General features: G+C 35.8%; 2 protein-coding genes across 3 annotated transcripts in view; one reads left to right on the plus strand and one right to left on the minus strand.

Annotated features, from left to right (window-relative positions):
- LOC116174658 (RE1-silencing transcription factor B-like) overlaps nt 1–25581 on the plus strand; it is a 394864-nt gene that overhangs the window by 240835 nt on the left and 128448 nt on the right. The window lies entirely within an intron of this gene.
- LOC116175100 (dipeptidase 1-like) overlaps nt 4443–25581 on the minus strand; it is a 28053-nt gene continuing 6914 nt past the window's right edge. Inside the window, exons 2-3 of one of the 2 annotated variants that reach the window (XR_004146243.1) lie at nt 9018–10500; nt 4443–5212 (exon numbers count right to left, since the gene is read on the minus strand). Coding sequence is in view for 1 of the 2 variants with exons in the window: in XM_031493197.1 (XP_031349057.1) it covers nt 9121–10500 (1380 nt within the window). In the remaining variant the exon portion in view is untranslated. Of the gene's footprint in view, nt 5213–8889; nt 10501–25581 lie in introns of those variants that run through there. The other variant, XM_031493197.1, reaches the window with a different exon arrangement.

Here is a 25581-nt window from a genome sequence, read left to right on the forward strand (position 1 = left end):
AAACTTTATGTCTTAAAAGGTGTGCGTTATATCTATATTTATTGTGTGTCTCATAATTACAATTAGCACATTTAAAATCCTTAGAAACTTTACGTGTTATAAGGTGGTTCAAGTTAGATTTCTTGTTTGTATGTATCAAAAGATGTTGTTTGAAGTCACGCTTATAATTTGTGCCATAATCACAATATGTGCATTGAAAATCCTTAGACACTTTATGTTTTAAAAGATGTTGTTTCAAGTAGTCTTTATTACTTGTCTCATAATCACAATCAGCACATTTAAAATCCTTCGAAATTTTATGTTTTAAAAGATGTCGTTTGAAGAGTTCTTTATTATTTGTCTCATAATTACAATCAGCACATTTCAAATCTTTAGAAACTTTATGTGTTAAAACGTGCCGTGTGAAGACCTGTTTATTATTTGACCCATAATCACAAATAACACATTTAAAATCCTTCGAGGCTTTATGTTTTAAAAGATGTTGCTTCAAGTAGTCTTTATTACTTGTTTCATAATCACAATCAGCACATTTAAAATCCTTCGAAACTTTATGTTTTAAAAGATGCCGTTTGAAGTAGTGTTTATTATTAGTCTCATAATCACAAACAGCACATTTATAATCCTTCGAAACTTTATGTTTTAAAAGATGTTGTTTCAAGTAGTGTTTATTACTTGTGTCATAATCACAATCAGCACATTTAAAATCTTTAGAAGCTTTATGTGTTAAAATATGTCGCTTGTAGAGGTGTTTATTATTTGTGCCATAATCACAATACGCACATTTAAAAACTGTTTTGACCACAGTTGAAAGATGACCTTGAAAGTCAGAGTGTTGCTGTACTTCATTATCGAGAGGTTTAAGACATTGTGTACTAACAGTAACCTCGTCCTTTATTGTCAATAAAACTTCGTTGCTTACTGGAATGTGTTCCTGAAGAACGGAATGGATTTCTTCTTCTTGTTTTGGTTCGATTTTAATGAGAAGTGGTTCATTATTTCCATCCATATCTAACAACAATAAAAGTATTAAAAAACTATTTTGGTATACAGACGAATCAAACATTACTTAGTTTCGTAGTGACAAAATTTCTTTAATAAAGGTAGGTACGTGCACAACAGAACTGTGATATTAACTGATAGCCTAGAAGCTGAAATTATACGCGCTTACTGGTGCGATACTAACATATAAATAAAAATTATAGCCTTTCCACTCTCATTTTTAGTTGCGATGTAGGACAGTGACTACAGTATTTTTGTTTGTAACTACAAAGGTGTATGTTCTGTGGGGTTTACCCTACCGGGAATACCACTCACCCAATCAATGAAAATAGTTTCAAAATGGGAGAGTTTCACCATCTATATCAAGAATTGAAGGGATACCCTGATAGTTTTTACCAATATACAATTTATTACATTAAAGACAAGGTGTATAAGCGATAAATTACCACTGCGCGTTTCTGCTCGCTGAAAAAATGGTCAAACTCATTCTAGTACCTATGTTATAATCCATCATCCCGACTGTAAGTACTCATTGCTGCAATGTGCACACTCTTATTGAAAACAATATCATATTTAACATCGATGGTTGCTTCCATTTATCATCCAGGCTATATAAGCAAGTATCACACACAGAAATATACACAGTTCAGTGGTATCACAGTGCACTACCCTACGTGTTACATCCACTATTTGACAATCACATTAGATTAGAAAAGATGGCTAAAAATAAAAGAACTTTTTGGGGTATTTAAATCTCCAACATAATTTGTTTCAATTAGTCTTTTGTTTCAATGGTTTCAATAGGCGAATTGCATTAGAATATTGGTCAAAAATTCTAGACGTCTTTTAGTATTAACAACAAAAAACCTTTAGTGCGTAAACTTACTTACCAGTAATTGTACATAAATCATAAATAAAACACAGATAAATCTTGATACACACACACCATAATTGAAAACCAATGAATATAGAATACCAGGAAGGAGAACATCAACAATATACGTGTGACCGCGATGGCTTTTGCAAATGGCGGGCAGTAGTTTTCTGTTCCAGTGGCGTACCTACCTTACAGTTGTAGAAGGATACAATTATAAAGAGTTTTACACGAAAACAATCTAAACTCCCATGTGTCTACTCCGCCTATGACTTTTGTTTAACTAACCTCAAACTACATTTCGATAAAAAATTTGTAAATTTACATGTACTATATAAAAATAATATTGGTATCAATACTTACACATGAAATGTAATTCCCAAACTTTTATTTTTTTCCGTTTTGGAGCAACCACAAGCACAACAATTAACCATTATTTTGTCACTTCAAAAGCCACAACAAAAAGAGTCATAAATGGCTTTTGCAAATGGCCGACTTCCGTCCCACTCTCTGTTGTATACAACCTGAGTGGTCTTATATAATATATGGGTATTCTTTATTCATTGGTATTATTGTATTCCCCACCAGGATCGCTTAGAGATATAGATGGGATCGCTCTTTTATGAAACCTGAAATATACTTCACTGCATTTTTGAAGAAAAATTTGTTTAGGCCCGGTTTTCAACAAAACGTTTCATTTTATACCGTTCTGTTATCTAATCTAAGGTAAGAGCCGTAAGAGGCTATTTTTGAGTATTGACACGGTTCTTGCATTAAGAATGTTTTTTTGAATAGCTATACAGGGTGTCCTAAGAGGAGTGGTCAATAATTTGGGAAGTTAAAGTAGAGGTTATTTGAAAGACAAAAACGCTAATAAACTATATTTTTATTCTCGTTTCGAAGACATAGCCAACAATTGTCATTTTATTTTAACTGAGTAGTTTATAAATCAATAGTCTCTAGCCAACTATAGTCACATTGGGGTAACAATTGAGTATAAATAAATAGTGCTTAATTGTTAATTGTCATATAAATATGGATTTATAAAATTAATCAAAATTTAAGAAGAAGAGTGGTGAAGTGCGTGAACGTACAAGGTAACATTTTTGAGCTTTTGATGCAGTTATCCCAAGCTGTCTATAGTTGGCTAGTAGACCTCTGGCACACGATGTGAAATGTAAATATCCCTTCGAACACCCTGTATATTTCGGATACAACCAGTCAAGTAGTTCGAGATGCTGGGGACATGAGCCACCGCCGTCAACAATGGTAATTTTTTTGTAACTTCGGTTTGTTGTTTACTAAAGCTTAATTTTTTAGCGGAAATATTGCCTTCGGAGTTATATTCTTGTTCTTGTGTTTAAGTTATATTCAGCAACTTTTATATCGGGTAAAGGTAAAGTATTTTATGTAGTTCAATCTGCTTATTAATCTGTACCTATACATTTGAATTGTGCAACTTGTAATATCAGGTATTTTCCATCTAACATTCTGCTAATATGTAATTTACAACATGCTAATTGTTAACTAAAGTCCATGTGCTTGTGGAAGTCTACGACTTCTCAGGTTTATACCACGTTTAACTCAGTTACAGGGTGTGCACATATCGACTTCCGTAACGTGGGGCATGAATGCTTTGTATATTTAGGTTAGGGTGACTTGTAACATTCACGAATGTGTGTGCCTTGTTGTACATAACTAATATCTTCCTACCGTGAGAAGGAGCTCGGACGCTAGAATAGAAATGTATTCTAGAGCTAAGTCACGAAAGGTTCCGAGGGTCTTCGAACTTTCAACTTTAGGGGTGTAGCATCCACAACCGAGGACCGCTTATCCATGGGCTTAACTGTCTTCAGTGTCGTGTCTTCATGTGATGAATGTTAGTGGAGTGTTACGAGGCACATGTAGTAGTTACGGAGGTCTGAGCTTTATACCAATGTCATTATGTGGAAACTGAGGGTTTTCGGAATGATTTTATATTAAATGAACTCGCAGACATTTCAGCGTTGTATTTGAGTGTTCCTGCCCGACTGAGTCCCGAGTCATTGTATTATCTTCGTCATACGTAAGGGGGCGTTACCTTAGACGATCTGATCATGTGCCATTCTTTTGTTTTAAATTTAAGCGGGAACTGTGGTTTGATGCTGGGATTGCAACGTTGCCACTTTGCAGTAAAATTTGTCATGTTATCTTCGAACCTGGGGGTAGGTTAAGATCAGTACAAAAGTTGTACCTATTTCTTCTTTAATTTTGTCTCGGCACACAGTGTAGTGGGATTTGCCCGAGGGTATACCCTTTCCGATTTTGCATTTTTTGCAAAATCCCTACCACGAAAGGGTGCACCCCTAAATGGGAAGAAGGGGGGCATACTTGATGAGTCAAGGAACAAAATTGTCAAACAGTTTTCTAAAATTCTGTATAATTTGGGCAGTGTACCTAAATTCGTCACATACTGTACAGATCGCAGTCGCTACGAAAAATGATTAAATTTGTTTAAAATTCTGTGCCTCTTTGTTATCAAAGATAAAAGACAAAGACAAAAACGGCTGTTATTAAATAACAAATTTTATTTTGATTGATCTATATATAAATGCGCCTTATACAAAGTAATGCGTAGCGGTAAGGTCCTCCTTACATGTAAATATATGCAAAATATAAAAGTAAATTAGCCATATAAGTATTATAAACATTTCTAACGTATTTTCTATAATTGTCCACATTTTTAAAAAGTGCAACGAAGTTCAACCTTTGTGTAAAAACTCTTTATAAAATATTTACGACCAAATATATATATATTTTTTTAAACCTATAACTGTTTCAGAATTTCTTACTCTTTATCTATACAGGGTGAAACATACAGAAACTAACTTAGATAACTACACAATGCCACCCAAATCAGTTTAAACATGAACTTCATATAGCTAAATATATTTATTGTTTCTGTAACATGTATTTAGTATAGAAAAATATACTCATACGAACTTAAAGGTTACAAATATAGACTTTGCAATTTTAATTTTGGTTTTAGTTACTTTTGATATCTAGAATTTGCTATTTAAGCGGAATGGAAGCTTTACCTAATTATTGTGCTCCTAAAATTCTTTCGATATTATAACAAAGTTTATTCTATGTTGTGCGTTATTACTTCTAATTTTCTTTGTCTAGCTTAAAGTTCCATTTACACTTTTATTACAGCGTTCGCGGCTGAGTGAACAATAATACGAAAATTATACTTCCATATGTAAGAGTTCCTGAACACAATTCGTTAAAGCCTTTTTTGATTTTGAATGTCTTTTTTGGATATTTTTTAAATGTTCTAATCACTCTGAGCACCACCACCTGTTACGGGTTGAGAGTTTATGAAGTAGGTAATTATAGTCCAGGAGGCAGCGACATTTTTTGTGCACTCATTTCTACAAAGCTGATATTCCTCCCATTTTATTGTTTTGATAGCACACGTAAACAAAACGGTAGTCTACCGCGTCGACGGTGTTGCCTAAGTTTGCAACAATGTTCTGAACATGTTAATAAATAATACCTATGTACATGTCTCATTTCTACAAGAATGAAAGTTTTTACAGTAATTAAGTATACCTAAAAATGAAGTATGGTAATAGTCTACCGAGGTGGAAGCGTTGCTATCACAAGTCTACCATCCACGCAAGATGCATAAAAATTTATGCAATTGAACTTATTTGTACAAAGATGAAATTTTTATTGGAAAAAGTTGATGTCATAAGAAACCAATTAAATTGTCTACCGATCGCGTGATGTTGCTAAGGTCTCGGTAGACACGCCGGAAGGTACGATTTTCCGAGCACAGCTGCTGCACCGCTCTGCTAAAAGTACCTCTAAATTATTATATACACTGGCATAATATAAAAATATTTCAAAAACGAACTTAGGCAATTAACATGGGAAAAAGGTTTTTTGCAGATCGTTTGCTCCCCATGATAATTTAGGTCTTAGCGGGCTTGTAATGTCACCAATCGAAAGAAGATTTTTTTCGTTATCTAATGATATACGAATTAGTTCATTTTCAGTTGTATTTCTCATTATTAACGATCCTCGAGATCGTTTATAATTTTGTATTGCTGTCTGTCTGTTCGTCTGTCCGTGTGCACGATAACTCATAACTGAATAACTTTGTATAGAAAAGTCCGATCACTTTGAAAATTGAAACAGCTGTTCTTAATGATATAAGAAAAGTCGATATTGTTTTTCAGCTACGTAGACTAACGGGGAAAAAATTACAGCTCAAAAACTGCTCAAACCTCCAAAAAAGGGCTTCTTTTATAATTCTTGTTACAAAGAACATGTGAATGCCCGGTTTTCTGTGTTAGTAAATGTCCCTTAAGCCCCAGGTAACTATGCAGATGAATAAAAAAATTTGCGCATGCGCAACCCAACTTTTGTATTTGCGCAATCCCAATTTTCTTAATTTGTTAAGATATTTAATCGAAATTTAATATGTAGGCACCTCGAGGAAAAGTAAAACTAACTCCGTTTCAAACAATTTGTTTTGCAAGCTATTCCGATCTGGTGAGACAGAATCAACCCCTTAAGGCGCGTTGTAAAAATGATGGATGCGTGACGATCTCGAGGATCGTTCGATATTTAGTTGTATCGGATTTTTTAATCAAAAATTCGTTATTCGTTATTCAATTCGAAATGAATATCAGTTTATGACAACTGTCAATAATTTTTTTTGTAAAATTTATTCACTGAGGAAATAGTTATTTATATAACAAGAGCGCGAAGTTCAATTTCGCGCATTGAGACTGAAGGTATTTTGACGAGGCGAAGCCGAGTTAAAATATCAGTCAAATGCGCGAAATAACTTCGCGCTAGCGTTATATACAATATTTTTTCTACAACTGAACCGATTGTTAATTAAATTGCTGTTTAAGTTCAACTTTGTCCCGTGCGCGAAATACTTTTTTTCACTGTTGACGATTTCGCGCACGTTGTCAAGAGCAACCTTACTTATTAATTAACCGATTAAAAATCTAGTACTTCGCGTTTCGAAATCCGTCAGAAAATGACAGGTTTTTTTGACAGTTGTAGAAAAAAGTATTTATTATAAACGACGGCGGAAATAGTTATACTGTAGGTACGCGATATTTGTTTTCCATGCATTTTTTTGAATTTTTTCTCAATCCGTCTGTGTCAATTCTTTAGAAAATGTTCATAGCTTAACATGATTTTGGTAATTGGAGTTATTGCCGAATTTTGGATAAAATAATGAAAACTAAAAAGATTAGTTATTTTAAATTTCCTATCAAAAACAAACCTCGAATGACGGCATGGAAAATAAATTGTGGAAATTCTTTTATTGCCGGGCCAGACGATGAAGAATTAAAATATAAAATCGTTTGTGAAAATCACTTTAATTCATGTGATATTTACAAAAGCGGCAATAAAGTTATTGAGAATCAATTCAATTCCTTTGCCTTACTCAAAACAAGGTAACCATGCTATTTTTTGTCGTTAAAATGACTGATACATTTTTTCAAGATTTAAATTACAAAGAAGATGGCCCTTCTACCTCATACTGCAATCAAACGTTCAAAGAGACGAGAAGTATTCCACCCCATTCAAACATTTTTTGCGAAAACTCCAATTCAACCACAAATTCGACTTTATGTACAGAAATTTTGAAAATGCCATCACCACAAAAATTACCTAGAAATAATATTACATACAAGTTTAAAACTTTGAGCAAAAAAGCTAAATACGAAAAACGTTCAAATTCATAGACTGAAAACTAAAACATCTCGCTTCTCAACAGGTTAGTCAATTAAATTTTTTGCATAGTTATCAAATTACCGGGCTTTTTTTAACAAAAAATCGTATGGAAACTGGTACTTTTGTTCACGATTTTCTATAAACAGTAGCATTAAATTTTGACACAAAATAGCGAATGTCAATGATATTATTCAGTTATGAGTTATCGTGCACACGAACAGACAGACGGCAATATAAAATTATAAACGAACTCGAGGATCGTTAATAATGAGAAATACAACTGAAAATGAACTAATTCGTATATCATTAGATAAAGAAAAAAAATCTTCTTCCGATTGGTGTCATTATAAACCCGCTAAGACCTAAATTATCATGTGGAGCAACGATCTGCAAAAAACCTTTTTCCCATGTTAATTGCCTATGTTCGTTTTTGAAATATTTTTAATTTATGCCCGTGTATATAATAATTTAAAGGTACTTTTAGCAGAGCAGTGCAGCAATTGCGCTCGGAAAATCGTACCTTCCAGCGCCAGCGTGTCTACCGAGACCTTAGCAACATCACACGATCGGCAGACCAATTTTTTTTTGGTGTTTTATGACATCAACTTTTTGAAACAAAAATAGTCGGTAGACTATTAACCGTACTTCATTTTTAGGTATACTTAATTACCGTACAAACTTTCATCCTTGTAGAAATGAGACATGTACAATGTACATAGTGTTTATTAACATGTTCAGGACATTGTTGTAAATTTAGGCAACACCGCCGACGCGGTAGACTACCATTTTGTTTACTTATACGATCAAAACAATAAAATGGAAGAATATCAGCTTTGTAGAAATGAGTGCACAAAGATGTCGCTGCCTCCTGGACTATTATCTCGTTTTTTTTTTATAATTTTGTTGCTCGCCGAGAATAGTATATTGAAAGACAAGTGTTACAATGCGACCTATTGTAATACGACTATCTTGTGGCACGAGTGGCGACGCGAAGCGTAGCCACGAGTGTCCGCAAGATAGGAGTATTACAATAGGTCGCATTGTAACACGCGTTTTTCATACTATTTTTTCTATTTCGGTGCCTTAATTTAATTAAAAAAATCATTATCAGAAACTATAGGGAACATTAGAACTAACATGTTTTATGTTGGGAACACTTTTTTCCCGTTAAGTTTTAGGTTGGCAGCGTAGTAAGACTGACATTTTGAAGTTCAAACATGGAAGTACCCAACGAAGTACCTACTTGTACTAACTAGTAACTGCCAACTTAAGAGATGAGTTACCAAAAAAAAACGACTATAATCACTGTCTTTGTACAACTGTTTTCGGCCTAAAACAGTTGTACAAAATCATCATTGTGACACCGAAATAGAAAAAATAGTTTTATCAATCATACACAGAAATTCATTGCGTCCACAGATCTAAGCGTGGTTTTTCATTTGGTTCCACGTCAAGATCGTAATCTTCCAGAATATTGATATGGTAAGATTGTTAAGCGGTCAGGAAAATTTGTAAGCGCATCGCGAGTCTTGGGGCGGGAGAGTCTCCTCAAATGGAACGATGGCAGCTAACTGCCACTGATCTCGAATGGCTTCTACTTTGGCAAGTACGCGAAGTATATTTTTCCCTGCTAGTAATTTGATGTCGCTCAATGACCAGTTGGGATCTGCCAGAAGCTCGGCTAACAGTCTGGGATATCCCGAGACGTCCTCGAGTCCACTCGGTGTCATATTGATGCCATCGTATCCTGCACCGATGCCTACGTGATTTATACCCGCAACGGTTCGAATATGGTTAATGTGTCTGATGACGTCCTTTATGGTGGCGGTTTCATTGCAGGTGATGAGGTACGTGTAGAAATTAATCATGACAACTCCGCCGTTGTGGGCCACCAATTTAAGTATGTCATCTGGTACATTCCGACTTGAATTGCACAAGGAATACGCGCTTGAGTGTGAAAATATTACAGGCGCCTGTGAGGCGTTCAGGGCCGCTTTTGCAGTGTTGACCGAGGTGTGCGACAGATCAATCATCATACCCAATCGGTTCATTTCTTTAATCACACTGTAGCCGAAGGGCGTTAATCCCCCAGTACCTTGCGAATTAGACCCGTAAGCCCATGACGTATCGCACGTGTGGGTAATCGTCAAATACCGCGCACCTAAATTGTAGAACATCCGCAAGACAGCCAGCGAGTTTCCGATGGAATGTCCACCTTCCACGCCGATCAGTGACGCTATCCGTCCCTCTTTGTGCACCTCCAAAATTTCGTTGGCGCTCTTCACGAACGCAAAGTACTTTGGATTTGAGTCCACGAGTCGACGAATCGCATCAATTTGCTCCAGCGTGAGTTGCACTGCGTCTAAATGTTGCGCCCCACAAGGCACGTAAGCGGACCAAAATTGTGCACCCAACTGCCCTTCCTTCAGTCTGGGTATGTCGGTCTGTGACCACCGACTTCTCATCCACGGCTCCTTCCTCGAAATATCGCTCAGATTAAAGCCGATCAATTTATTGTGCACAAACTTCCGTATATTCCAAGCCAAATCGTTATGTCCGTCGATCAGCGGAGTTTCCCGAAGTAACCGACGAACGGCCATTAGACGCTCTTCTGGTGTGTGCATTGGCAGGTCCGGATGCAACGCGAGCGGAAGTCCTAAACCTATACCCAAAGCTGCTACGATTACGCAAACCACCAGGCATATACACCATGGATTCCGGAATGAGGTTCTGCTCGATGTCGTACTATCCGTACTGCAACTGCACGAGTCAAATGACGAATCTTGGTACTCGTGATAGTGATAACCGGAACTATCGTAATATTGAGGCACTACATTGAACGACGTTTCCTCCGGAAATTCGTGAGGAATTGGTGGTATCTGTAATACAAACACAGCGGTAAGTAATTGCAGTTTAGAAATATTAACAGTAAATCGGTTTTCGGTTCAAAAAAAAAACAAACCGGACCGCTTGCCCATTTAAACGCGCTTTAATGGGATTAATCCAGGTACGTTTGAGGAAGGAGATCCAAAGGGAGAACGAAACTAACAAACGTACCTTATCGTAAACAAAAAAATAACGAGAAACTCTTACGGGCAAATCCCTTCAAAAGTTCTACGGTAAAATATGTACTTTTAGTCAAAATGATATAAAATAGGCTTTAAATACCCTCAAGCTACTTTCGTGAGGTTTTGTAGGTAAATATTTCTCCCAACGACAGAATTAGCGTTAATGACCGAGCGGAATATTCAAACATGCAATTTTCTGCAGCCAAGCTGTTACATAGACCAGTTCTTATAACGAGCACAGATAGCGGATCAAATTGTAATTAAATACTCATCAGATCCAGAACGATAACTATAAAAAGCTTAAATGTTAGCGGCTTGTATTCGGATAAAATGCAACGCCAGAAAAATGTTTAAATCGGAATTTGAAACTGTGCAAGTGTAACTGTTGTGACTACAGCAGAGTCTCAAAACTACGATAATAAATGTAAAATATGGAAACATTATGTGTCGGATTTTAAATCGGAACATTACACCTAAATTAATTAAATATTGGGTAAAACTAAGATGCAAGTAAAATATTCAAAACGATTAAGACTGAAAAAAATTGAATATCTGTAAAAACAAGATGTGTCACAAGTTCCGTTTGTTCTTATTTGTTATTATTATGCAATTTAAAAACAAAGGATGTCTTAAAAACATTACAACGTGGCAGTTACTGAGTGCCGATAGAAGTGAGTATAGGTACTTTTTATAGTTTCTCTCTCGTCACAAATTTTCACTTACCGCGTGTTGATTCGTATAAATCGCGTCTTTCTGAGTATCTTTTGTGACATTATAACTATCATGGTTCCTAATTAATACAAAAAGTTGTCGCATAAATTTAATGGGCGCCTTATAAAAGAAAACCGCGTGCGTTTGGGATCGAACCACGAACTTATTAAGATGGACTGCTGATCAAACAGTTGTAGAGAGGTAGAAATGGCTATAGCATGGGCCCGGCCATGATGTGCACGTTTTAGTTATTTTCTAGGGGAATTTTTCTAGAGCTCAAGTTTTGAGACTATTGCAGCCTTGGAAAATGACATGTGTCACAGTAATTTATTTAGAAAACGCGAGGTTAATAAGCATTAATAAGCGTTTATTAGTTGATTTGAATTTCGCGCCAAGTGAGTGCACATCATGGCTGCCCCCATGTAGTAGGTGTCATTTGTCAATTCAGCATTAGCAGTCCATCTTCATTTATAAGTTCGTGGTTCGAACCCGCGTAATCGACCGTACCCGCTTAGTCTCCTACGTAATAAAATTGTGCCGAGGTAAAGCGAGTCGGAATTTGCTGAAATTGATCTCATTGAACGTAGTTGGTTTAATAATGAATGAATGAATGGTTTATTTACAAAAAATATACAACTTGTGGTCCAGCTAAGTCTGAGACTTATCACCCGGTTCCAAAATTTACATTTACATTATTTAAAATTATTCTTCTTTCTGGACTTTATTTCTTGTGGCTCTTGAGATGAACTGAAAACAGAACTATATTTCGAAATTGTAATTATAATTAGGTACATCATAATTTTGCATAAAATAATTAAATTGCCAACTAGCACCTCTTAATGGATATAACATACAAATAATTATTTACAAACCGAGTTACAAACGTTCAGAACTGGTACAATTCAATTTTTATTGGTTTTATATCATAAAATATAATTAATATGCAATTTGAAAAGGCATTGATTGGACAATATCTATTGTATAATTTTTAAATGACGTAAAGTAAAATAAAATCTATTAAAAAATGAAACGTAATTTATCTGTAAATAATAATAATAATAATAATAATACAACACCTCCGCGATTCTTTTTTTAAATCAAGCTGGAGGGGAGGGGGGATTATTGATTTTATCTTTCAAGGTAGGTATTCTAACTAAAGGTCTCAACGAAAGGAACTGTTTTTTACCTCCTTTCTCCCTTCCCACATATCAAAATGCGGGGAATTCACTTTATTAAGCGGCAGAGCAAAGCGATGCAAGCTTTATAGGGGAGCCGATGGTGTCCGTCTGTTCGCCTGTCCGTAAACACGATAACTGTCAAATGCTTGGACCGATTTGGTTCAAACTTTGCACAGTCGACCTATATGTCACAAGTAATAAGCCTATTGAAAATCCAATGACCCCTTGGGGTCACGGCTCTTTGTCTCTGCCAAAGTCTTGAACCTATTTAGTTCAAACTTTGCACAGTTGGCCTATATGCCACATGTCACAAGCCTATTGAAAATGGGTCAAATCCAATGACCCCTTGGGGTCACGCCTCTCTGTCTCTGGCAAACGCTTGAACCTATTCGGTTCAAACTTTGCACAGTTAACATATATACCACATGTAACAAGCCAATTGAAAATGGATCAAATCCAATGACTCCGTGGGGTCACACCGAGGTGCTCTGTCGCTTTTTTAAACGCTCTTTATGGGTTTATTTTTAATACGTCAGGGTGTCTTGGTTACGTGAGGGTTAAAAGGACAATGAATAACTTAAAACTGTTAAAAACATGAGTTTGATTTCAAATTTTGCGAGTTGAAAATCGGAATTTCTCTATAATTAAGGAGCAAGATCATTTGAACCCCAACAAATTGTATTAACATCTGTCTCTGCCTTTCTGCCCCATTGTAAATTTGAGGAATGGTTTTTTGTAAACTATTATTAATATACAGGATGAGTTTTTCTTTTCATTTTAAACATTGGGATCATCTCAGAAACCATAAGACATACAGATTCGGTTAAATGAGGAAATAGTTGTCGTTTTAAGAGCTTATTTAAGATACGCTTTTGTTTTTTGAAAAAAATCCACAGTTTACTAGATATTGAGCGAAAAATAGATTTAGTGATTTTTCATTTAACTGTTGTAAAATAGTTATTTTTAGAAATACAGCAAAATGACAGGAATAAAAGTTTTAGGCATTTTAATGCTTAATATTATGAACATACTAGTTATAATACAAACTTTAATTTTTTTAATGATCGTCATAGTTGGCTTTGACATTTTTAAAATGGACAAATTTTTCTCTTTACAACGATATAAGGCTTGCTAAATGTACATTTAATAATTAAACGCGCTGCAGGAATTTTCGTATTATTGAGAGGTAAATAAACAGAGTTTGCTATGGAAAACAACGTCTAGTGAAATAGGTAATAGTGTAACTGTGGCACATTTAACATATTTAAAGGCCATTTTCTAAAATTCACTATGAAAGTTAAATGAACAATTATATTAAATACACTATTAAAAGTAGATCGTATCATGCTATGGAAAACAATAAATAAGCAAAATACTGCTGTTTATTGTTGAAGACCTCAAAAAAACTTGGACTTAATGTTTGGTGCGGAATTATTCGATCACGAATTCTTGGACCTTTAATTTACGATGAAACTTGGACAGGCAGGCCAACGTTATCTTCATTTGCTACAAAATGAATTTCATGATATGTAGGATGGGTTAGATTTGGAAACACGACGTAATTTACGCTGGTTTCACCACAATGGTGCCTCGCCGCAACAACAACCAACTGCAAGTCGAGAGCACATAAACCAACGAATGCACTTTTTAAAAATGTCACAGCTATGGACGCTATGGTTGCCATTTAAAAAAATGTAAGTTTGAGTTACAACTCGAAAATTATTAAAAGAAGAATGAAAATTCATAAATGTACCTTATTAAGCGGAAAAAATGTACGATTTTTGTTCTTTACATATTTTTGTATTTTTAATATTAACGAGTCTATAACATTTAAAAGAAAAATCACTAAATCTGTTTTTCGCTCAATATCTAGTAAACTGTGGATTTAAAAAAAAAGCATATTTTGAATAAGCTCTTAAAACGACAAGTCTTTCCTCACTTAACCGAATCTCTATGTCAGGCGTGGGCAACCTTTTTTTCCAAGGGGCCAAAATAAAATTTTTTATATGCGCCACGGGCCACACTTGAAAATCCAAATAAAAAGTATGTTTAAAGAAATCAATATTTAAGTATCAATTTCTTTTTGGTCTTGATCTATTTTTTGCTTTCGTAAAAATTATTAAAAAAAAAAAATCAATAAGTACTGAAAATTGACACGATTTTGCAAACAAAATTTAACAGATGTGGATAATAAATCCCCATATTCAGTTTGTATCCAAATTTTCATTTATGCTCTTAAGATTCTTTATCCCTAAAACACGTGTCGTTGTATTGCCCCACCCGGTATTATCGCGAGGAAAATTCTGGAAAATACCTGGCGGTATCTCTGAAACAATAAATGCATCTTTAACTAGGCTTTCAAACGTTTTGGAAGCTTCGGATCACGTCCACTAGATGCTGCACGTGTAACATAATGATATTAATTAATTAATTAATTAGAATTTGAAACTTGTGAGCCCTATGAAGTACTACCTAACTATGAATTATATTAGCGGGCCGGACAAAACCTATCGGCGGGCCGTGGGTTGCCCACGCCTGCTCTATGTCTTACGGTTACCGAGATCCTAATGCTTAAAATGAAAAAAAACTCACCCTGTATACAATTATTGCACTATCAAAACTATATAGGACTAATACACTATTAGAAGTTCAAAAAATTTAATTGAAAACAAGATGTGGATATACGGAATTTAATTTACAGCAAAGTAACGAGATAAACAAATTGCTTCACTAACACCCACACAAGGTCGCAGCTTGCGAATGACACCGACATCCCATACAATAGCCCTTTGTTCTAAAAATATCTGCGCTTTACAATTTCGCGCGTCTTCGTATCCCGCCAGGTAGTTTGTACTATTGTAGTAAAAACATATTGTGTATATTGTTTAATACCAAAACAGATGTTTAAACACATTTACATATAACATTATTATTGTTAGGTATGGATGGTGATGATGGCACCTCGCTCATTAAAATCGAACCAAAACAAGAAGAAGAAATCCATTCCTTTCTTCAGGGACAGATTTCGGTAAGCAACGAAGTTTTTGTGACAATAAAAGATGAAGTGATGACACCGTGTTCTAAGTCTCTTTATAATGAAGAAGTACAGCAACACTCGGACTTGCAACAGCACCTTTTAACTCGGTGTAAAACAGTGTCTAAGGATTTTAAATGTGCCGACTGTGATTATGGGACAAATGTTAAAAAGTACTTCAATCGACATCTTTTAACACATAAAGTTTCTAAAGATTTTAAATGTGTTAGTTGTAACTATGAGGCAAATTTTAAATCCGATCTGGAAAAACACCTTTTACAACATAAAGTTTCCAAGGATTTGAAATGTGCTGATTGTTATTATGAAACGAATTATAAATCTGCTTTTAAACGACACCGTTTAAAACACAAAGTTACTAAGGATTTTAAATGTGTTACTTGCGATTATGGGACAAATAATAAACACCACTTCAAACAACATCTCTCAACACATAAAGTTTCTAAGGATTTTAAATGTGCTAATTGTGACTATGAGACACATTTTAAATTTGATCTTTCAAAACACTTTTTAAAACATAAAATGTCTAAGGATTTTAAATGTGCTACTTGTGATTATGCGACAAATAATAAACACCACTTCAAACAACATCTGTCAACACACAAAATGTCTAAGGATTTTAAATGTGCTAATTGTGACTATGAGACAAATTCTAAGTCCTCTCTTAAAAAACACATTTTAAAACATAAAGTTTCTAAGGATTTTAAATGTGCTACTTGTGATTACGGGACCAATAATAAACATCACTTCAAACGGCATCTTTTAACACATAAAGTTTCTATGGATTTTAAATGTGCTGTTTGTGATTATGGAACAAGTTCTAAGGACAACTTCAAACGACATCTTTTAAAACATAAAGTTGCGAAAGATTTCAAATGTGCTAGCTGTAAATACGAGACAAATTTGAAACCCGATCTTAAGAAACACCTCTTAAAACATACCGCCTCTAAGGATTTTAGATGTGCTACTTGTGATTATGGGACAAATAATAAACACAACTTCAAACGACATCTTCTAAAACATAAAGTTTAGAAAGATTTTAGTGAGATTTATTGAGTTAGGAATTATTTTGTGTAGTATTTGTAAAAGTTTATCTCATGTTTTTCGCCGGTCGTAGATAAACAGCTTTTTTTATCGCCGCGAACCGGACGTGGATCGCGACTTTTTGGTGGTGGACGGTGTTTCAGTGTTTGGCGTAGTGTCTTATTAGAGCGCAATTGAAAAATCAGTCTGTCTGTTCAATTGTAAAATTGTGTAGAAGAAAGTTACAGAATTATCTTTACGTTGTGATAAAAGTGCACGTTAAGTGGACTTAAGCGGAAACGTGTTTTCCGTTTGCGAAAAAGTTTAGTAGGAGTACAATGATTATACAGCGTTTGTCGATGAAGAGAAGCGTTTCTTTGTCTTCAAGTTTTTCCACCATCAAAAGGCCTATACTATAATTGTAATTGGAACGAAGTTAGCGCCGTCTAAATCGAGTTTTAAGCCAAGTCGATGAAATATTAAATGAACCATATCATCAGTTTGGTTTTTGTGCTATGTGTTATTGCGTCTTTTTGATGATTTGTTTCCTAATTTATACATGGATAATGTTGCGTTCTTTGCCCGTGTCCGAAAATGTTTTGGAGGTGTGGTTACAGAGCTGATGGATGAAAACGATAGTGCGTGGGTACTATTAAATATAAAAGATATATCTACCACGTTTTACCTACCCGAAAATCTTTCTGTTTCGTTTTCAATGCGCCACCGTGTATATGCACTCCATATTCGTTGGATCTGAGCAAGTAAATTCCTTATTGATCTTCGACACAAAATGACCTTTGTTCGACTGTCAGGTCATAACTACGCAGCAACCATTACAAGGCGAAATATTGAAAATCGTATTGCTTTTTTATAGTGGCGCTCTTTTAAATTTAAATTAAATTTCTTTTGCAGGCGCGCTTTGTATATAACTGGAAATGCCCTCGAACTATAAACTTTAATAGAAACAATTTGCTTAACAACTGGGTTGGCGCGGAAATTATTTCCGAAAATTAAAATATACGAAATTTAAATTTGTAATTTTTCTGCCCGCCCCCAACGCAATCAACTGCCGCATCTGTTACATCCACGTAAGAAAATTAGTGACGGTAATCCGTTTTATGCCTTGAGGTGATTTTTCGGGTTTATTTTCATGCGTTTTATTACTTGTATAAATATAATCGTTAAAAATACAGCAGGTGGGATGTTGAAATGTAGATATAATCTCGTTTATTGTTCGACTTACTTAACAGAATGTATCTCTCTTTGATGCGAGATCGTTCAAGATAATGTGGGTTATAAAGGCGAGCCCTTGCTTTTCAACGGTAGCAATTTATTTCCGAAATACGTCACTGATAAACTCAGTTAGTACCTCTGGTTATACAATTAGGCTTGCTTTTAGAACATTGTCTTCCGCTGTATATTTGTAGCATTCCATCAAGCGTACTTTCTATGTTCTTAAGTGGTATAGGTCGATAGACGCTTTTTCTTATTGGAGTGAGAACTCGATTAGATGGGCCCTCGCAGACTCATCATACAGGTTTTCGTCCGCATTGTTTATCTCAACAGAAAATCGGAAAATGCAAGCAATTGTCCGAGCGGGATTTGGTAGTATCTGGAAAATAAAAGAACCAAATTTGATAGCAGCGGTGTAGGTAGGTAGCTTTTGCCTAAACTTAAACTCGCACTTTGTCACAAATTCGAATTGGATTATGTTGTTCAACGACGTAATGAAATTTAGTAAAACGCGCAACCTTGTATATTTTTTACTCGACGTTAAGCTGCTAATAGTACGTGCTAATTCTCTAAAAGTTAAACCTCGTCTCCCGGGTGAAGTCTGTCATCTCTATTTAGCTTGCGTTTTTATCGAAATATATACACGTTTATCGCTCTTGTTTCCAGCATGCTTTCGTTCACGTTTGCTATGTAGCGGTATATGTGTAAATTTTCCTATGTTGAATCAAAATTCGAAAAAAATACTTTTTTGAAACTGCAAAGTGGCCATCCGTTACAATCCAGATCAAAATTCCCAACGTGTGATTTCACAACTACCCTTCATACTCTAATTTCCACCGCTAGGGTTGCGGCTGACTGATTAGTGGAGCCTACGAGTTACGCCATACAGTGCTCGCCCCTACACGAGTAATATAAGTACAAAATCAAATCCCAAAGAAAGAAAGAAACAAAGAAATTAAGCTAAGAGCGAGCCATCATCTCCGTAGAGCTACCGTCACGCGACGGACGAAGATTTTAGCAGCAGGTTCAGGGAAGAAAGCAAGATGGTTGAAAATTTCTACGGTGGAATATCGAGGATTTTGTAGCCGGTCCGTGCAGAGTCAATTTCAATTCCACATCGAAGAAACGCTCACCGAGAAATTATAGCCGGTCCGCACAGAGCACAGTTGGGGGGCCAATAATTTCTATTATGATTGAAAACGATGACCCAAACGCATCGAAAACTCCTGGCGCATAAACAATAAAGCTATTTATAAACAATTGTTCTATTGTGTTGTAGTTTTGCCGTTCATTGTCGTATCGCCATTTGTTGTTGATTGCCTCGTCGTATATTTGAACTAGCGTTGAAGTGTAATACAAGGATAAATCAAAAATATAAACGATTCCTTTTCCCCCTCCACCCGCAAACGAGTTAAAATTTGTGGCGATTTAATGCCTTGATTGGTTAAAAACTTTATGATTATCCGTTGTGCAACATACGTAGGTACTTCTCGGTCATGGCTGTACTGACGGCGCTAACCAGGCCCGTTCCCCCACTCATAAACCAAGCATCTACTCCACACAACACAACCTAGCTAGGAACTCCAATGCATATTTGAGTCCCCCTTGTAATTACAAACTTGAGAGGTTCCACCCTGTATATGCAAACTACGATGATGCATAAGTTTTTGAGAGCTGGCAACCACGCCACTTTTAGAAGGGGGAGAGCGGCGGTGTGATCTCGAGAGCACCAGCGTTTGCTACGTAACGGCATCTCTGCTAAATTTTCGTTTATGTGTGGATAACATGGTCTTGGCCCAAGTTACATTTACAAATTTTGATCCTCTTTTAAACATGTGGTGCTTGTAAATGAGGGTAGGTGACCCTTGAATTTGGTAATTTTCACAAGATTTTTTCTTTTGATTTTGTATGAACACAAGGTCAGAAGCAATGTAGGATCTTACCCTGTATATACCGCGAGTACCCTGTACGTGCTTATTCGCCAAGCAGAAGCGGTTCAAGACGTGGCAATCCTGCACTTTTCCCACGAGGAAGGGCAGATGTGTTAAGCGCATGTGAAGACAAAAATGGTAAGAAATTCCCGCTTTAGATGAGCAGAAATCCAGTTTTTATTTGAAAAATTTGTCCTTCGCGGAAGCAAGTCGAATCTTTTTTTGATCAGTCTAACTTTTGCCTTGTGTTAAATTTTTGTGATTTGTCTACAGGTATTTATCGCGTTTTTATATTGCATTTGCTCTGTAACCCAGAAGTAAAATTCATATAAATTTGAGCTACGACACCTAATTCCGTGATTGTCTTCGACATTCAACTGTAGGCACTGAAACTAGGGGCGAGTTACATATCTTGATGGCAAGATTATGCTAATCAAAACTCTTCGGTTTAGAATATATGTGCGATACCTAAATGAGTTGCGATTCGCTAATTTTCACATATTTTAACGATAGTTGAATTTGCCTACAACGCCGTGTAATTTTCCATCTTGCTTTTAAGAAAAGAATATTGCACCAAAGATGAGTCACATCCTGTACCCTTCATCCTTTCTCAGAATTTAGGTACCTGCCCCATTGTTCGGATGTTCCCAAAATTTCTTTTTAATCTTGAGTGTAACCAACATTGTGTTTATGCATTTACTATGTTTGTTAATCACTGCTTAAACTTGATAATTTTACAAACTATTTTGTTAACTAACCTTTGGACTGTTTCAATCAAACTGCAAGGTTTTTCTCCGTCGTACTCTTTTTACACTTTTGCGAGAGTACGACACCTTTTGGCTTTGCTTGCTTTGCTTACATTAATGTACTACAGGGTGGTCAACTAAGAATGCGAGGTACTGTATCTGAGAACCTATCCATCGTAGAGGCTTGCGGTAAAAAAGTTATTACTAAAACGGCTTCTGAAATGGCCGCTAGGGGGCGTAACTGCGGTCCGAAAGCTACAAAAAGTGATGTTTCTGTGAATTCCGCTATATTAACCTAACAAAAAATTCCCGGTCTTTGAAGTTGAGAGGTTCCACCCTGCATATACAACTTACGACGATACACACATTTCTGAAAGTTGGCAAGCATGCAATTTCTAGGTGGGGAAAAGCTGCCTGCGCTACCTAGAAAGCACGAACGGGGTTACGTTTGGCGTCTTGTTTTGAATGGCGGTCGTGAACGCGTCGCTCCATAAATGTTTGTTGTTATTTTGTGTTATTTAATGCAGGTAGTAATTTGCATTTCTTTATATCGTATTTGTGTTTTGTAGTTCAATCTTTGTTTTTGAAATTTACTTAGTTTAACCTTAATGCAGACTCACATGTGTGATGCCGTTATGCTATTGTTTGTAATTGTTTACGTTTTTGGTGTAATGTTTGCGTAATTTATGTTTATTGATGATGATTACTTGGTCTTGTCCCTGAAGTAACATTCATGTAAGTTTTAATAATTTTATTTTAATATGTGGAAATTACCGATTCGTTTGAGGTATGTACTGACTTGTTGTTTGTTACTAACAATTTTCTCAGTGAATGAAGCAGTCACGGGGGTGGTAAAAGAAACTGTAGAAAAATTGAAGTACGACACCTAATTCCATGATTGTCTTCGACATCCAACTGTAGGCTCGAAACCAGGGGCGGGCTACCCATCTTGCAGGAGCAATTAACTTTTGGACTGTATTAATCAAACTGCGAGGTTTTTCTTACGTCGTACTCTTTTTACCCTTAGCAGTTACTTTTGCGAGAGTACGACACCTTTAGGCTTTGCTTGCTTTGTTTATATTAATGTAGATCAACTAAATTTCCGGGCTTTTACAATCTTAATAATTACGATTATTATTATTAAACAAACTTTTCACAATTTTGGTGTTTTATTTTACGTTCCTTCCCTACTGTGCTTCAGGTCAAAGCGTTGTCTACAACTAACGTAAGAGGGCCCTGCCTTAGATGTTTTATCAGGGGCTACTTTTCAAATTTAAGCGGGATCTTATTTAGTTTTGGAGGGAATAGTCATTCGGGTGGCCATTTTTAAACGTTGCCGGGTTGATTTTATTTCCGTGTTCTTGTAGTGTGAAGTTAGCGTAGAACCTGGGGGTTAAGTACACTACAGTCGATGATAATTTGAACTTTTTTTGTTTGACAATTATTGCTGTATCTAAAAATGAAGTGGTGGGGGGCATTCGAAGGTTTCCGTAAAGAACACCCTGTATCTTCGAAACGGCTGAGCCGATTTTAACAAACTCGGGTTAATTGAAAAGAGTTATTCTTCGGCTACAAATATTATAATATTTGAAGTTTTGTTAGTTTCACATATCGCTGCTTGAGGGCTTTTTTCGACATTCCGACAGAAATGGTTAATTTTTTCAAAAAAATTAAATGTATTGGTTCGATTTTCTTTTCATGAAAAAGTAGCTAAATGCTGCCTAAACAAGCTCGCGAAAACCGCATCTCGATATCTTGTTCTTAATCTAAAATTTAGGCCAAAGAAAATTTTATACCCTCAAATTTTTATTTTTTTAAGCTAATTTTTCCGGAATTATTTTTATTATATAATTTGTGGCCCTAAAGTGGATCGATTTAAAAAAGGAAGCTGTAAATGCTCGAAATGCTGACCATCACCATATATAATATACAGTGTGTCCCAGATCGGGTGGGATTGCAGGGGTAACTTTCTTATTATTAAAGATAGAGATTTGGTTAAATGGACAAATGTTTTGCAGCTTCAGATGCTTATTTAAAATTTCCTTGTGGAAATGCAAAATATCGAATAGGTTCGACGTAAAAACTAAAATTGGTAATTTCCTTTAATGTCTTATATCATCAAAAGTATAAGAGATATAAAAAAAGTTTTATATAAAAACTGTCTTTGATACGCCTAATTTAGAATTGATATAAAAAAATTCAAGATGGCTACCTTTGAGGAACATTTACCAACTTCCTAAAGTTAAATGAGCGCCATATTAGATTATTTGATAGTTTCTTTAATTCTCTTTTCAATGAGCTATCATAGCATAAGATTGAAAATAAGATACCCGTTATATCAACGGTTTTTATATTTTAATCAAGTAGGCTATGATGAATTAAAAAAAACAAAATCGCACTCCCTCCAAAATTTTATATAAGTAGGTGTAGAAAAATTTGACTTTTATGACGTCACTTGCCTGTAGGAAAATGTAAAAATGAATGGTCGAAGGACTAGCGCAACCTTTTTCTTTTAAATAATACAGAGCAGATAATATTTTGTTTCAAAACTACGCACACAAATCTCACAAAATTTACGGCTTCACGTAGACTTTTGGCTATGAATTTCCCGATTCTGTATTGATCTTTCGAAATTCCTCTCCATAAGCAGCACGTTTCTATTCAAAGTTCTAATTTTAACGAAACTCCGCATCCGGGCATTTTTAAGATGAAAATAACGGATCAGGCATTGTTAATTAGAACACAAAGGCACATCCTAAGATTTTTTCATCAGCAAACTCTCGCAAAATTATTTTGCAAGGTTGTTCTCGAAATTGCATTTCCGTATAAGCTGACGAATATTAATTAATCTTATGTTAAAATATTCAAAGTGGAAAATGATAAATGACTAAAGCCATCCCAGTTACTGGGAGTGAAATACGAACGGAACGTACGGGAGAATCCAAAGCTATGACCCCTCAAGAGTGCTCAACAACTTACACGTAAAAACGTGATTAACCCACATAGCATTATAGCCGAAAGAGAAAAGACACATCAATCTTAGTTTCGAAATTTTGATCAAAAACGGAACGCGTGGGCGGCCAGCGCACGCTACATTAGCGAAAAAATCGTTCTGGAGCGCATCTTCGGCACAAAGGCGTATAATTAATGTCACACGGTTCGCGTTGCTTGTGATTTAAATGCAGTCATTTCACATTCAACAGTACACCCTTGTTTTGTTATCGCTTAACAAGCTATGGCTCTAAGAGCGATTTATAGGGCGTGCACGTAGGATGATGTGTAAATATGCATTCCAATGGTATACTTACCCGTCCCCTCTCGGCGTTTAAATAATTTGCAATGTTCTGATATGGGACGCTTACCCCTTCACGCTTATGTAGGATTTATTCGATAATGAACATCAACCATGAAATCCTTCCCGTTTTCTCTTCGCCCCTAGTCATTTTATAATGCATGATTTCCTTGGAAGATTCCATCAGTTCGTGGAAAATAGAGTTCATTATTCGGGCGGCGTTGTATGAAAAATCATTAAAATAGAAAGCCACTCTAGGGGGTCTCAAATTCCACTTTAAAGTTGAAAAATGCACGTTTGTTAGTTGAACCATTTCACCGCTAGAAGGGAATCGACGACGTGACACACTTGACCATCCCTTCTCACTTCAACCTCGTTCAGCAATGACGATTACACTTAACGTATCGTAAATTGGGTTGAATGGGATCGATTCTAAACTTGACAGCTTCGGAAAAGGGTTAAAATCCCATACATCCGTAAGTGCGTCAAATGAATCTTTAATGCATGAGCAGTCATGTTCAGTTCTGAGCAAGTTTAATTAACTATATGTGCCTTGATCCACTTGATTCTGACAAATATGTCGAGTAATTATCTTCAAACGCTTTTGTGATATGATTTTCGTTTATTTAATTTCTGTATTTATATGGGATATTTACTGTATCTGGTTCTTCGTTCTTTGATTCTAAGATTCAGTAGTCTCATTCTAGACTTCAATATTTAAATCTATATACTGCACGCTTACATCCTTATAGGCTTACAGATCATATGAAGGAGTCAGTATTGCGTAAGGACGAGTTTGTAAGGTTCTCCAACCATTCAAGGCCCGTAAAAAATAAAATCCATTCGAGAAGTGCCGTAACAATTTATACCACAGGAAAACCATCGATTTAAGAAAATGTTTTTTGATTTGTATAAAAAATAACGGTTCACTTGAAGAAATCGCGTTAGATTTTACAACTGGAAAAGATTAATCCACACATTTGGTACAATAAAACCGAGAATAAAACTATCAGGCATTTGTTAATTAATTTTCAATTCATCACAACTTCCAGGTAATTTTTTTCATTTAACATTCATTAATTGAATTGAATGTCTAATAAATTGCACGTAGCTTTTATAAATCACAAAACTTGCGGATGATCTAATTGCTTAGAAATAAATGCATACATACGGGTTTAAGGGTCATAACATGCTTAAAGTTAACGTTGCCGCAATTGTGCATTGCACTTTATTGCTATGAATTAAAATTTAGTTTAGGGAAGTGGTAAAAAGTTTACTGCAGCTCTCAATAAAATGTTCTGTAAACCGCAAGCCATTTCAACCCTTAATCGCGTTCCCTGCTTTATCGATCCAGAAACTGCCACTTTTCCGTGCGTTTGTAGTAGATCAAAAGTTAAAGGCACAGTCGAAGAAAAAGAAGTGGGTACCACATCCGACTTCACATTTACCGATGGAGAATCAGCGACTTCGTTGTTGACGGTTCGGGCCGTCGCCGGGAGGTGTAGAGGTGGAGCCAGTAGTGTAGAACATGCTTAGTAGGCATCCAACTAAATAAGTATCCGAATGTTAAATGACAAAAGCTTATCATAGCGCGGAGTAGCTGAATCTGCGCCGGTCGTTTTCGCAAAGCGCGTTGTGCATTTAGTAGATCCCGATGGAAGAAAGTAAGCTAGGAGCAAGCAATGATATCAATCAAGCAACCTTTACGCTGCTGACGAAGATTTTC

The sequence above is a fragment of the Photinus pyralis genome, unplaced genomic scaffold (assembly GCF_008802855.1).
Source record: "Photinus pyralis isolate 1611_PpyrPB1 unplaced genomic scaffold, Ppyr1.3 Ppyr1.4_LG6, whole genome shotgun sequence".
Lineage (NCBI taxonomy): Eukaryota > Metazoa > Arthropoda > Insecta > Coleoptera > Lampyridae > Photinus > Photinus pyralis.